Source organism: Hyperoodon ampullatus (genome assembly GCF_949752795.1).
Source record: "Hyperoodon ampullatus genome assembly, chromosome: 2".
Lineage (NCBI taxonomy): Eukaryota > Metazoa > Chordata > Mammalia > Artiodactyla > Ziphiidae > Hyperoodon > Hyperoodon ampullatus.
Genome location: NC_136915.1, coordinates 79,502,509 through 79,518,551, shown reverse-complemented (window position 1 = coordinate 79,518,551; position 16,043 = coordinate 79,502,509). Strand labels below are relative to the sequence as shown.

The following is a 16,043-nucleotide window of genomic DNA, read 5'->3' as shown; positions in this document are numbered from 1 at the left end:
AGCAGTATATATTTATGCTATATTCTGTATAAGAAAGGGGGGAAACGATTTGCTTCTATTTTCTTAAAGAATCTCTGGAAGAATCTGTAAGAAACTAGTAAACGTGGCTATTTGTAGGGGTAAGGGGGGAATAGATGAAATTAGTAGATAGGGTCAGGGGTGGGTTGCAAGACTTTTTATATTTTCTATTTTTTTAATATTTGTAAAACAGTGATCTGTGTACTATTACTTTGTGAATAATCAGAACACTGAGAAAAAATTTATTTTTTTGGAAGGCAGTTAAAAGGCCAAAACAGTAAAAAATATGTTGGCTATAATAAACTTTTTTGCCTCCCATCAAAAATACCTACTAAAGGAGAAAAAAAATCCTAATTTAAAATTCTTTTTCCAGTGACTCTCTAAAGTGATATGGTGATAAAGCCTAGTCGGACATTGGTTTTATTATATTTTAAACTCATTTCATCCTCTCAAAATAGATCCATTCACCTATTCAGTAATATTTACTGAGCATTAGAGATACAGCAGTCAAAAATTCCTGCCCTTCTGGACCTTACAGCCTTGTGGGGGAGTGTAGATCAAAAACAAGTAAATGGGGCTTCCTTGGTGGTGCAGTGGTTGAGAGTCTGCCTGCCGATGCAGGGGATGTGGGTTCGTGCCCTGGTCCAGGAGGATCCCACATGCCTGCCGTGGAGCGGCTGGGCCCATGAGCCATGGCCACTGAGCCTGCACGTCCAGAGCCTGTGCTCAGCAACGGGAGAGGCCACAACAGTGAGAGGCCCACGTACCGCAAAAAAAAACAACAGAGAAAAAACAAGTAAATGTCCTAATAACATAATATGTCGGATGTTGATAGAAGCAATGGAGAAAAATAAAATACAGATGAAGTGCTAATGGGGAAAATACACAATGTTAAAAGGAGTAATCTTTGAAAGCCTCACTGAGAAGGTGACATTTGAGCTGAGAACTGAAGGTTAAGCAGTCACATGGTTAACTAGAGAAGAGCCTTATGGACTGAGAAAACCAGTACAAGGCCCTACGGCAGGCAGTTTCTACCAGTGAAAAGCACAAAGGCTGGGATGGGATGATCAAGGGAGAAGAATAGGAGGGAATAAATCAGAGAGGTAGCTGGGAGCCAGATCGAGTAGGGATATGTTTGTCACTGTAAAGCCTGGGTGAGATAGGAAGCCACTGGAGAGTTTTGAGCACAGGAGTGACATGATCTAACTTGTGTTATCAAAGGGACTCTAGCCGCTTTGTTGAGTTAGAAGACTATTGGAATGATCCAGGAGAGAGACAGCAATGGACTGAACCCATATGGGGATGGTAGGAGTGGTAGATAGTGATTGGGTTCTGCATATACTTTGAAGGTGGAGCTGACAGTATTGGCCAGTGGATCACATGTGGGGTGTGAGACAACAAGAGGAGTCCAGTATAATTTTACAGTGAGGACAGATGTTTATGTCTCCTGGGCTTTGAATTTTCTAGGCAATATCTCTTACTATAGGGAATAATAAGTTACTGAGGAAAAGAAAGATTCATCTAAGAACCTAGAAAATGTTTTTCTGAACTATCTTATTCTCCATTTCAGCTAAGTGCCTGTTTCTTTCCCATGCCCTCAGACAACCATGTTTGGAAACTGGAACCATAGATTCCAATGGTGAACCACAGATTCTGAGGCTGAAGCAACTGATCCTTATTTATCCAAGTTTTTTTTTAGTTCTGGGGAGTTATTATTATTGCTGTTTTCCGGCTGAATGTTGTTGACATGCAGTCTTCTCTGTGATTTTGCCCTTCTCCATCTCAGTGTCTTCTCTTGCCATGCTATCTCTCTTGCTCCCCTTCAACCACACCAGACTTCTCAGTTCTTCCAGCAGAACAAATTATATCCTGACCTTTTCATCTGTTTGTTTTCTTTCTTATTCCTCTCACATGTCCCTGCCAATACACACTAACTGGAATCTCCATAAAGGCAAGGACCATGTTTATCTTGTTTATCATTATATCCCCAGTATTTATCACAATGCCAGGTTTAACATAGGTACTCAATATATATTGACTGAGTGAATGAATTTATCCTTTAGTTCTTGCTGTCTCTTGGTTCTGATCAATTTCCTTAAAATTTGGCAATTTTGTTCTGCCCCTCTGTCTCTTAACTGTCCCGGGTACTTGATTATTTGTTTGGATCTCTTTGTTTGCTCTGAGAACCGGTATTTCTAAGTTCACCTACCAAATTTCTGCCCTCCTGCTTGTACACATCCTTGTTTTCTATGGATGCCCTGATTTGGACTTCTTTATCTGTTCCTGACCTGTTGCCTTCTAAGATGCCTGCCTGATCTAGACAACACAGGCTTTTTTGTTTGGCCCTTTCTCTTCTGACTTTCCTGAAGAATGGTAGAGAAGTAACTCCACATGCCCCCAGAAACTCATTTCTAACCCCTGTGGGACTTAGATGTCCTTCCTGGGATGTGAATGATTAGAGCAGGGATATGCACACTTATGAGGAATGCCACAGTGGGTCAACTTTCATTTATGCTACCTCGTCCTGCAAGGTAATGGGGAAATGCTGGCTGGTTCATCATTTCTCTGGTCATCTTTTAGACTTAGATCTAGCAAGTAACTCTAAAGCTAACCTCAATAGAAAACAACGATGTCTTTGCATTGCCAAGTAAGCCATCTTTATATACTACAGTCAGCCCTCCCTATCCATGGGTTCTATATCCATGGATTCAACCAAAGATTGTGGATCCACAGTTGGTTGAAATTCACAGATGCAGAACCCAGGGATACAGAGAGCTGAGTGTATTATGGATACTTGAGCATCCATGGATTTTGGTATCTGCAGGAATACTGAAACCAATCCCCCGTGAATACGAAGGGACAACTGTACTTCTGTTTCAGTTTGGATATTCATGGTTCATTCTCAGCTCTTCACATTAGATTTAATCATTTCCATGTAACTGATTCCTCCATTAATCTGTAGAAATTCACATAGGTTCACAGGAATTCAACTGTAATTCCCTGAATGACTTTTTGCCAACAATCTTTATTTATTATACCAATAAATTCTGCAGTAAATAACATTACCATATTTCCTCTCCACGTTTTTCAATCTTAATATACAGGAAGCTTTGGCTCAAGCTCTTTGGATTGACATCAAGCGCATGGATGACCCAGAATGCTACTTTAATTCTTTGCCAAAAGAGTTAGAAGTAAAAAGAAATCGAATGGTACATTTACTTGAAAGTGTTGGCCTAAAACCCATAGTTCCCGATGGGGGATACTTCATCATTGCTGATGTGTCTTTGCTAGGTTTGTAAAGTTTTTATTATTTCAAACATACAGAAACTTAAGAGTGAAATTATATCAGAATTATGAAGAAAAGATTGGTGTCAAAGCCATATCAGCATTTCATTTATGGAAAAATGGATTTCCACAGTGTCAGTCATCTACAATCATCTTGATGATTAGGTTCTTAACCTTAAATATGCCTGTTGTTACATGGTTTGGAGTCGTTTGTTCTAGATATTCTATTAAGCATAGAATTTGCTGTCATCTTGTTCTGGTATGTAATTTAAAACACAGGTACGTGAAATAATATATGTTCCTTGTGTTCCTTTTAGTAAAATTTTAGTTTCCTTTTTACTTAAAAAATATGATTTCTAGAATATTGATGCTATTGAGGAATACTTGTCATTTTAGAGTATACTGAAATGAAGTTAAGAAGGAAAGTAATATTTATTGAAGGTCTACTACATGCCAAGCACTTTTAGACACTCTTTTGAAAAAAAGCATCGTTTGCTCCATTTTTAGGGACATGAAGACTTAGAAAATATTAAATAACTTGCCTGAAGTCACACAGCTAGATTCCAAATAGTTCTGTCTCCAAAAAGCAATGGCCTTCATATTACCTGAAGCTGTTATATGTAATTCTGACATGCCACACAAATCTAAAGTTAGAAGCGATAATGTTTTATGTATAATATCTTTCTTCCCAAAAACTCTAGTGTTAGTCATAGTAAATTTAAGAGCATAATTTATTTTGACAGAAATTATAGAAATTACAGCCATTCTGAACAGTTTTAAATATTTTAAGGTTTTATTACAATGAAGTGATATGCCACCAAACTTGAAAAGTCTTTTAAATATACCAAATTTTATAAATTTTATAAAGCTAGAAACTTTCAATTTTATAAGAAAACAGTGATTGTTATTTCCTTATTTGTCGTGAGAGAAGCAGAGGCCATGGTGACCAGAGGTTCTTGTTCTGCTGTTGCCGGAGAGCTGTATTTGTCAGGCTCCCAAGCTCCATTCTTATATAAAACCCTTTATAATGTTCTATATTCTAAGATTTGGAAATCACCTTTCCTGTACTGGGCCTAAATGTGCAGCTCATTTCATGCAGTGATAAAAAGAAATAGCAGTTTTCGTCTGTTTAGGAGAAAATTATTTTATCTGCTTCCAACAAGAATTTGAATTAATTCATATTTAAAGTCTTCTGTGCAATAATATGTAAGTAGAAATATTCATATATCAATGTAACATGGAGTGGGAGAAGCAAATAGTTTAGTCACCTAGGTTCATATGGTAGTTGACCCTAGAATAATGCAGGGTTAGTGGTGCCAACTCTCTGTACAGTTGAAAATCCGTGTATAACTTATAGTTGGCCCTCCGTATCTGAGGTCCCTCTGTACATGCAGTCCCTCCTTATCCAAGGTTCTACATAAGTGGATTTAACCAACTCTGGATTGTATAGTACCATGATATTTACTATTGAAAAAAAAATCTGTGTATAAGTGGATTTATGCAGTTCAAACCTGTGTTGTTCAAGGGTCAGCTGTATTGTAATTAGCATTAACTTGAGTCCAAACTTCATGGCAGCAAAGGCAAATAGAAAAATGGAATTGGCTACATAATTCTTGGATAAAAGTAAACTTAACAGCTTTTTAGATAAGAATAAGTTTTTTCTAGAACCAAACTAAAAGGCACTTATCACATTTTGACATTAAACATCAAAAGGACAGTAATGCAACTTTTGCTCGCATTAAGCTCTTAAACAGTTTCTCATTCTATCCTCAGTCGATCCAGCCTGCATGTAATATTGGTTTAGGTCCTAGATCTTGAACTAGTGTGGTTGTAATAGGAGCAGAAAGGATTTGGGCTAGAAAACCTTTAATGATGATGGGGAAAAAAGATGTGTGTTATTTATGGTCCTCCTTCACCTGTGTGAGAAAAATGTTAGTATCTATAAGACCCTTCTACATATGAAGACGAAGTTCATTTTATTTTACTCTTTCATCTTCTCAGATGGATTTGAGTGTAGAAATTCTTCCATATACTAGAGGTTGGCCCCACAATTTGCTAAAGACAGAAGCAAGAAACAACACTTTCACTTGATGGTAGCTTAAAAATAAAAATGAGCCATAAAATTCATGGACATAGTAATTTTCTTTAAAACTCATAGCAATGGCTAACTAGTTAATATTTTTGAGCATTCATGATCTAGTAGGTATTATGCTAAGAGCTTTACAAATATCACAATTCTCACAAAAACCCTATGAGATTGGTGCTATTATATCCCCATTGATAGTTGAGAAAGATGAGATAGAAAATCAAGAAATTTACTGAAGTTAATCAACTAATAAGTAGCAGAGCTGGGCTCTGAATCCAGAGATGCATGTCCTAACCAGTGAGCTTATCTTTTTCCTGCTCTACTAAGCAACTTTCCTGACCAGTGAGCGTCATCCTAGAACTAAAAAGGGAAACATTTGATTAGAATACAAGATTACAAATAAGATTATTACAGTTGTTCTAGTGAGATAAGGTCCAAAATTAGGGAGGAGATAGTGGGAATGCAACAACCAATTTTGATTCTCATAGGTTACTTAAATAAGCTAGTGCTATTATAATATGGTTCAAATTCCTACCTTCAATAAGAAATATTTTGTTTAGTTTTTTTGAGAATCTGTGACTCAAGGCTTCAAAAGAAGTAGATTCCAAATTTCTCCTAACTATAAAGTCTTTAGAATTGTATTTATTCCCTTATTTTTCTTTGAGCACCATGGCAATAAATTTCTCTTTTCTAAGCGTTACAAGAATAAATGAGTAGTTGTCATACTGAGTGAAGTAAGTCAGACAGAGAAAGACAAATATATGATATCGCTCATATGTGGATTCTAAAGAATGGTACAAATGAACTTATTTACAAAGAGAAATAGAATCACAGATGTAGAAAACAAACTTACGGTTACCAAGGGGGAAAGCAGGCGTGGAGGGGGGGGATAAGTTGGAAGAATTGGGATTGACATATACACACTACTATATATAAAATAGATAACTAATAAGGACCTGTTGTATAGCACAGGGAACTCTTCTCAATATTCCGTAATGACCTATATGGGAAAAGAACCTAAAAAAGAGTGGATATATGTATACATATAACTGATTCAGGGCTTCCCTGGTGGCACAGTGGTTGAGAGTCCACCTGCCGATTCAGGGGACGGGTTCGTGCCCCGGTCCGGGAAGATCCCACATGCCGCGGAGCGGCTGGGCCCGTGAGCCATGGCCGCTGAGCCTGCGTGTCCGGAACCTGTGCCCCGCAATGGGAGAGGCCACAACAGTGAGAGGCCTGCGTATCGCAAAAAAAAAAAATTAAAAAATTAAGAAAAAATAACTGATTCACTTTGCTATACAGCAGAAAGTAATACAACATTGTAAATCAACTCTACCCCAATAAAAATTTTTAAAAAAAAGAATAAATGAGTAGTACAGCCTGTGTCAATTACAGTTAGTAAGTACCCTCCTGGTTTTTCTTCTACTGCTGTAATCACTCCTTTCTCCAGGTTACCTTTGAGTATGCTACTATTGTGTACTTGTCACTTGGAGTTTTCACGTAATTTACAGTTAGACTCTATTTTAAGTTGTCATTTTGTTAGAGCCAAATCTGAATTAAACACACATACATACATATGACTTGAAATAGTAATTTAACTTCTTCATTTGTAAAATGAGGATTGCTGCTTCTATCAGAATTGTAGGACAAATAAATGAGAGAATCACGTAACATGCTTAACAAATAGTAATAAATGGTAGAGTATTATTAGCATTATTATATGGAAATTTTACATTCTTAAAGCACAGGAAAAAATTGAAATACAATCATTAAGGAAAACCATATTAAGTCATTTAAAAAAAATACAGGTGAAACTTTCTTCAATGTCAAGGTTTTTACACTGTTAATTTGAAGGGACCCAGTAGTATTTAGTGAATAAAAGAAAAAAGGTAAAGGTAACTGCCTTAATTTATTTTGAGTAATAAATTGTGAAATTTCATTGATTACAGTAGCCATCAATGTTTGTTGCTTTGGGGCATTCAAAAGGATCTTGAGTACAAGTCAATAAAATCGAAACAATATGAAATGTAGATTGCTGAATCTGAATGCCAGAGAAATATCTTACCCAGACCTTAAAGCAAGATTGGAACAAGAGATAAGTATAAGAATATATATTTGAAGTTTTTCACCAAATTTAAAAGAAAATTTTTTTAAGCATAATGTTTGGAAGAGGAAACAATAAGGATATCACTTTGGAGAACTACGTAGGCATTTTCCCTTCATAAATAATGAATAATATTAACTTATTCATTCTACAAATATGCTTTTCATTACTTATATGCTAGACTCTGACGTAGGAGATGGGGATAGTGATAGATTGCTATACCCCTGTGGAGCTTACAATCTAATAATGAATTACCATTTGGAGACATAATTATTACAGATGAGCACTCTAAATTTAGGTGTTATTTCTTTAATAATGATCATAGAGGCTTATGTTATTTTTAAACGGAAAGGCAACACTCTTCTTTGTCCTTCCCCTTTCCTACTCTCTTCCAATGCTAAAAGCTATATACACAAGCATGATCAATCAGATGTATATGTGAGTACTGCCTTAGAGTATCAGTAAAGCTTCTCTGTGAATTCCTTACTTCCCACCACACCATGCAGTATGAATCCAGCATGAGAACATTTTGAGAGAAAATTTTGAATCTTGATAGACAGATGAAATACACGTTGCCTCAGATGTAATACATAGGGCATCCGATTTTTATTGTTGTTTTAGATACAGACCTTTCTGATATGAAGAACAGCAACGAACCTTATGACTATAAATTTGTAAAATGGATGACTAAAAATAAGGTAATGTTTATTGGCCTTTGCAATATTGTGCTGTATGTTATAATTTATGAAGGAAACCTGCTGACATGCTTTGAAAACTGTTAACTGTAGTTTTGTTACATGATATTCTACTCATAGCTATTTGGACGATTTTATTTTATTTTTGGCTGCGCTGCATGGCTTACGGGATCTTAGTTCCCTAACTAGGGATTGAACCCAGGTGCTCGGCAGTGAACGTGTGGAGTCCTAACCACTAGACCACTAGGGAATTCCCTGGAGGATTTTAAAAACATTTTTCTTTTGGAAATTATTGTGAATATTTAGAAGTATCTATTTGCTTTTAATGTTTATGCTCCAAAAATTAATATTTAAAGTGTAAGTAGTTTTCCTGTTTTTCCTATTTTATATTCCTATTTGTTTTTTCAGAAATTGTCAGCCATCCCAGTTTCAGCATTCTGTAATGCAGAGACCAAATTACAGTTTGAGAAATTTGTGCGATTTTGCTTCATTAAAGTAAGTTCCCTGTTCTACTCAAAAACACATTTATAATGTCCTTCCTTCTGATTTATAAATCACCATTTTTTTCTATTGCTAGACATGATGTACTCATATGCAGTTTTTAATTTTTGGCTTGCTGCCATAAAATTAATCTACCAAAACAAAACTCAGCACTTTTTGAAGTTGAGCTTACTGGATTACAATGTAATCAGACTCCTTACCTGTAACATTACAATGTCCAGCATGCAACCAAACATTAATACACATGTGAAGACACAAGAAAATGTGACCCTTAATGAAAAAAATGTGACTTCTATGCAGTCAATAGAAATAGATCTTAAGGTGACCCAGATGTAGGAATTATCAGACAAGGGCTTTAAAGCAGATATTATAAATGTGTTCAAGAAATAAAAGGAAAATATGGTCATAATGAGTGACTAGATTAATTAATTTTAAATTCTTAAAAAAGAACCAAATGGAACTTTAAGAATTTAAAAAAGTAATATCTGATATGAAACATATATGGGGCTTAACACAGAGGATTGAGGTTGTGAAAAAAAAAAAGGGTCCACCTGAATACAGATCCACAGAAATCATCCAATCTGAAAAAAGAGGGAAAAATTATTTTTGAAAAACAAGGAGAGTCTCAGATCTATGAGTCAGTGTCAAGTAATAATATACATGTAACTGGAGTATCAAAGAAAGAGAGAATGTGGCAGAAAAAATATTTTAAGAAATAATGGCCAAAATTTCCTCATATTTGGTGAAAAGCCACTTAGAGATCTAAAAATTCAGTGAACCATGCAGGATACAAATAAAAATCACATCTTGACACATCATAATCAAACTGCTGAAAACCAAATATAATGATAAGATCTTGAAAGCAGCCAGAGAAAAACTACACCTCACATGCATGGGAGCAAAGGTACAAATGTTAACTAACTTCTTATCAGAAACAGTGGAGACCAGATTACAATGAAATGACACCTTTAAAGTGCTGAAATAAAAAATATGTCAGCCTAGAATTGTATATCCAGCAAAATATCCTTTAAAACTGAAAACAGTATACATCCCTGGTAAATGAAAGCTAAGAGAATTCAGTACCATCAGATCTGTGCTAAAAATAATCTGAATGTATTATTGCTATTTTTAACAATTTAGTGATAAGATGTTATCACTACTGAAAACAATCTTATGAAGATTAAGGCACTCTCTATACCTGCACACTCATGTATAAGTCTAGACAGAATGATGTAAACACTTTTCAACTTTTAGAGCCATCCTATAGTCAAACTATGGGAGACTTATCTAGAATAGAATATAAATCTTACCAGCATAACAATGTCAACATTTAATTGTCTGAAATGTAGAAGAAAGGGTAAAGCCATTAACACTTGCATCTTATAGTGGATCTAGAAACAGAGGTATATTATTTGAAGTTATAAACAGAACTAACAGAAGAAAAAAGTAGCATAAGACTTCCAGTTTTAGAATGGTAAACATGGCCCTTCCCCATTCTCTTCTTGGAAATTATTAAAGAAACAACTAGCAGAATGGAAAACAAGTTCACAAATCCCCCAGGAAGTGAGAAAGAGTTGCCAAATCAGTGAAGGTAATGGTAGAGGGAAGACACGAAGAAAGGCTTCTGCTTCTACATCTTCAAATTATAGACAGAGCCAACAGGTAGCCTACTCATTATCCAGAACAGCAGGAACAGTAAGTGCACTGGTAGTGGGAACTTCTCCAGACACATTTGGCCCCATGGAAGAGGCAGAGTGGAAACATCCAGTCATGTCTTCTAGCACCTGTGCAAACCAGGTGGAAAGAAAGGGCTGTATAGATTTGCTCTTCACCTCTGTCATTTTTGCTAAAGCTATGTTGAGGCAGTGTGGATACATTAAATTGGAGGGAGCCAATTAAATTAGTTGGAAAGAAATAAAGTCTAAAAGAACTCCCTCTCTCTGAACTCTACATTAACCATATTTAACCTTGTGAGCCAGAGATAATTTCTACTCCCTTCTAGTGGTTCCCTGGATCTTCCTTTATACAAACCTGCAAATACGTCTTCAGATCGTAGACAGAGCCAGCAGGTAGCTTACTCATTACCCAGAACAATAGGAGCCGTACGTAGGTGTGCTGGCAGTGGGAGCTTACAAAGAGAATTCAGTCAAAGATGAGTAATTAAAAGGAACCAGCTATGAATCTAAAAAGATACTATAAGGGGAAAAGGAGAAAGGTACAGTGAAAAACAATATCAGAGAATATCCAACCAAAAAAGAAAAAAATGTTTCCATAGAGCAAACCAAAAGTGTGATATTTCAAATTCAAAACATGTAAAACAAGTTACAGCAGAGATTTTTAAAAGTTCAGGGAAGATAGAGTAAGATAATTAAGAAGATGAAATGGCAGCTGTCAGAGCTCAGGTAAGAAATTGAAGGGAAAAAATAAAGCTATTGGTAATTGTAGTGACATTGGAAACAGCACAGAGAACACTAAATACTTCTGTAAGCACACTGAGGATTGAGAAGAGTGAGCAAAAAGAAGTAGAAAGGAACAAAGAATTTTTTTTTTTGGCAGCACTGTGTGGCTTGTGGGCTCTTAATTCCCCAACCAGGGATTGAATCCGGGCCACGGCAGTGAAACCCAGAGTCTTAACCACTGGACTACCAGGGAACTCCCAGGAACAAAGAATTTTAAAATGTTAGAAAAATTACAGACGTGGAAGACAAATGAAATACCTAGAGTTCCTGGAGGGAGTGGTGCGGAGAGGCAGACCAATGGAACTGGGAAAGAATTGTATAGCTTTATTTTGAGAATGCTTTCCATTGAAAACAAACAAATCTAAAAATGGGAAGGGAATGGCTTGTCTCAGGGAACATTGTCACAGAATAACACTGAGATATGCCTTGTTTTAATCTATTGGACTTTATAAATGATCCTTTGGCATCCAGACAAGATAATCAAGGCCTCCGCGGAGACAGGAGAGGAGGATCAGTGTGGACTCACCTCCTTTGCATCAGCATTCAATATTGGAAGATAGTGGAGCAACACCAAGAAGTCCCTAGGGAAAGCTGACACACCTCATCCAACCTCTTGGAAAAGCAAAAAATAAAAGGGTGGCAAAACGTGCCAAGAAAGTGGAAATTGAAAGAAAGCAGGTTGAATTTAGGGCAAAACAAACCAAAAGCAGCAGCACTTTACAATGATTATGGGTAAAGTCCTCAGTAGTTGTCAAATATATGAAAGGATGCTATACCTCACTCATAATAAGAGAAAAGAAAAATAAAACTGCAGTGAAATTTTATTTTTTCTGATAATTTGGAAACAAGCAAAACAACTGAAAAGTTTCATAAGATACTCTCATGCATTGATTGAGAGTACTAGTATAATGTATAAAATCTCTGCAGTGGTTAGTATGAAAATGTATCATCCAAATATAAATGCACATATCTTCTGACCCAGCAGTTCTGCTTATAGCATTTTTTCCTGTGGATTTACTTGTACATTGAATGTCTTGTGTTCGAGGATTTTCAGTGAAACACTGTTTACAATATCAAAGGATTATAAACAAAATATTCACCAATGAAGGCTGCTTGAATAAATTATGTTACATTCACATCCATAAAAGTGCTCCATGGAGTGATAGAGCATAAGCTAAAAGCAAGGAGCAGACCAGTTTGTGAGGAATACTATTATCTATATAAAAAAAAAAGGGAGGGAGGGAGTGAGATAGAAGCTTTTAAGTGCCTAGACTGTCCCTGGAAGGAGATGTAATAAAATCCCAGTGTTGCCTCTGGGGAGGAGAACTGAGTGGTTGAGGGAGATGGGTGGGATGCTGGGTTACTTTAAAAAAATATTTTGAAATATTCTTAATAAATAAGTTTGAAGAACTGTTTTTCCAAACAATTTTCTGTAGGTTCCTAACTTAATTATTGATGCCTCTATCACTCCCAAATACCTTATTATGTATTCCCCATTATACAACATTCTTCTACAGTATAACCATCAAAATCATGAACTTAACATTGCTATATCATTCTATCTAATCTCAGATCCAGTTCAAGTTTCACTAATTGCCCCAATAATGTCCTTTTTATAACAAACAACCAAGTAAGTAAATAAATCCAGGCCATAATCGTGTCAGTCAGCCAGTCATCAATCAGTCAGTCCAGGCCAGAATTGTGCATTGTATTTAGCTGTCATGTCTCCTTCAAGCTAGAATGGTTCCTCAGTTTTCCTTGACTTTCCTGACCTTAATACTTCTGAAAATTATTGGCCAATTATTTTGAAGAAGGTCCCTCAACATTTGTTTGACATTTACTCGTGAATAGACTCAGATTATGCACCTTTGGCAGGAAACCGTGGAAGTGATGCTTTATTCACTGTTTTGCATCCTATCAGCACATAATTTTAGTTTTTCCTACTGCTTGTAATGTTAAATTTACTTTATTGAGGTGGTGTCTGCCAGGCTTCTCTACTGTAAAGTTTCACTTCTTCCCTTGATAAATAATGAATGTTTTGTGGTGAGGTACTTTCAAACTGTGAAAATATTCCATCTCTCATCAAGCAATTTATTTATCTGTTCATTCATATATGTAAGGACTCATGGATTCCTGTTTCATTCAGTGGGTTATAATTTATCATTATTATTACTTATTTTGATGCTCAAATTTCCCCAGATTTGGCCATTAGGAGCCCCTTTAAGCTGGCCTCTTTTTCCTTTGACATGTCCCCATCATTTTTTGAGCATTTCCTTACTTTCTGGCATAGCAAGATGCACCAGGTTCATTTTGTCATTATCTAGCCCAACTTGGAATCACCTTTTAGTGGAGAATGGTATTAAGAAACCAAGATCTGGGCATTAGGAGTGCTTATTGCTGTTGGAGTATTAGTATTCCCAGGCCCTCCCAGGGGACAGACGTAGGGAATATGTAAATGTATATACATACATTCTATGTCTGTGTCTATTCTACTTATTTCTATGTCTATCTAAATATATTGAAACCACCACAGAGTTTATTCTAGCTTTCTCCCTATCCATATTTGTCCCTCCCTTCTTTGACAATAAAACACCTGGCTCATCATGTAACCACTTCTTTAATCAGTACTTCTGTATGTGACCAGTCTCCTGTCAGTGCCACTGCCCCTCCACCCAGCACCCCTGACAGGCAGCTTTTACCCTAATAAGGCTTTGACACCTCTACCAGGCTGCTGCCCCTGTCCCCTGTATGGCCACCATCCTCACCTCACCTGAGCTTCAACACCCTGTGCTGACCTGCTGCTGTCGCTCTCCTGTAGAGATACCCTCCTCTAAGTCTCCAAGGCCACCACTGTCACCCATTGTATAGAAGTCCTCCTCTTCCCTTATGGGCTCTGACACTCCATGCCTGTCTGCATTGGCAGATACCTGCCTCATCCCCTCCAGGCTCCAAGCTGCCTGGAACCACCCTGCCATACAGAGGCCTTGCTTACTTACCCCCCTCGACTCTGACACCCTGTTCCTGGTCAGTGCCACCACTGCCATCACCACCACGTCATGCCACCAACATTGGAAAGTCTACTCACTCCACTCTGGCTGCAGCACCCTGCACCAGGCTGCCAAGGCTCCCCCTGCCCCCATACATGATCTCCTATTTCACTCAGCCCCATGTAATGGCTTTTGGACTAAATCACTCTGCAGAGATGGAACAGAAAGGAAAAGGAGAAGTAGAGAAAGCAGAAGAGGAAGTTTATCCATCAATTTAATGTTTTACTATATGTAGATATTACCTATTCAAAAAACAAATGAATTTTATCAATACAGTTGACCCTCAAACAGTGTGGGAGTTAGGGGCTTATAACTGAGACTTAGATGGGAGGGGGCAGAATAGTGTGAATGAACCAAGTTTTCCTCATTCAGAGCAGAGAATGGTGAACATTGTCTGAAGTTGATAAATAAAAAAATTAGAAACACACATTATTTAGATTTTAGTGACAACCACTAGAACTGAAACCAGACATTGCCATAAATTGTTGTGTTGGGGGATGGTGGGAGTAGTAGGAAGGGGTGGGGAGGGAAGAAGCAGATGATTATTTTTCAGTGTAAACTCTTCTGTACTCTTTGACTTTCTTCTGTAATTGTGTATTAATTTATTCCTCCATTCTTGCTCCGCCTGGCATCCTCTGTGTGTTGGGAGCTAAGGGAGGGGTTTTCCTCTGTTGTCTAGAAGCCTCTTTGAAAGAGGTCTGTGATTTTGTATACTTCCTACCCAAATGGATGAAACAGTGAATATGGATCCCATCAGCACATCCTTGAGACTCTCCTCCTGCATCAGTGTTATTTATGAGTCTGGGTCTTTGGTGCTGCAGGCCACTTGGGCTGCCACAAGTGGTTATGAGTGAGGGTGTTCACACTGACGGATATCGTTCTGGCTGGGATCAGGTTAAACTGTTTTCAGTCTGATCTGTATATACAGTTTGTCAATCTTTTTTTTTTTTTTTTTTTTTTTTTGGTGATGCTCTTTGGCCCTATACTGGTTAATTTGTAGATTTCTTTGGTGTCAGGAAAGTAGTAATAAAGTGCCCTGAATTGGCAGCCAGCATCACAAAACAGTATGATGTAGTGATTGCCGTGATGCTTCTCTAGCTCCCCTAACATTGAATTCTTGTGAGGTTCATTCACTTTTCTAGCCTGACAGCAATGGGATATAGAATTATAAATAATTGGTTTGTTTGATTTGCTACTGGGCTCCTTAAAGAGCTCAGGACTTGTGTATTTGGCCACCAAGGCAAGGGATGATGCTGTGGATGCCATTTCCCAGTCTCTGTTCCTGCTGAGATTAAGTGGCTTAATATGGGGCAGAGCTTTCAGTCATGCAACTCAAGGTGTCCCCCACCCCTACCCCCACCCCATGAATGCTCTTGGGCTCTGTCTTGGCTGCAGAGGCCAAGGACTGGCTGGAGCCCATCTGGGCCCAGCTTAAGTTATCAGGGGTTGAGAAGCACTAGGTTCCCAAATCACTACATGACTATTACGGATGGACTGATTTGGGTATATTTTTTATATTTAAATCTTTATTTCATCTTGAGTTTATTTTGATATGTAATGATGATTATTTCATTAATTTACAGAAAGACAGTACACTGGATGCTGCTGAAGAAATCATCAAGGCATGGAGTAGACAGAAGTTTTGATACATGCAGACTGCATTGTTTCTATTAAATGACCTGGTATGAAATTATTTAGTACTGCTACTTGCTGGGTATTGAAAAAAAAATCTCAGTACAAATGAAATTTAAAGGACTATTTCCATTGTTAATCCCACTCCTGATAATATTCAGGAGATCTGATTTTTTTTTTCAGCTGAAATGTATTAAAACACCTTTTAGACCACTT

General features: G+C 37.2%; 1 protein-coding gene across 1 annotated transcript in view; it reads left to right on the top strand.

The window, feature by feature from the left end:
- Positions 1-16,043, top strand: part of KYAT3 (kynurenine aminotransferase 3) — a 30,838-nt gene extending 14,795 nt beyond the window's left edge. Inside the window, exons 9-12 of the mRNA XM_079698034.1 lie at positions 3,123-3,309; positions 8,115-8,191; positions 8,597-8,683; positions 15,779-16,043. Coding sequence (XP_079554160.1) covers positions 3,123-3,309; positions 8,115-8,191; positions 8,597-8,683; positions 15,779-15,841 — 414 coding nt within the window. The 3' untranslated portion in view covers positions 15,842-16,043. The remainder of the gene's footprint in view (positions 1-3,122; positions 3,310-8,114; positions 8,192-8,596; positions 8,684-15,778) is intronic.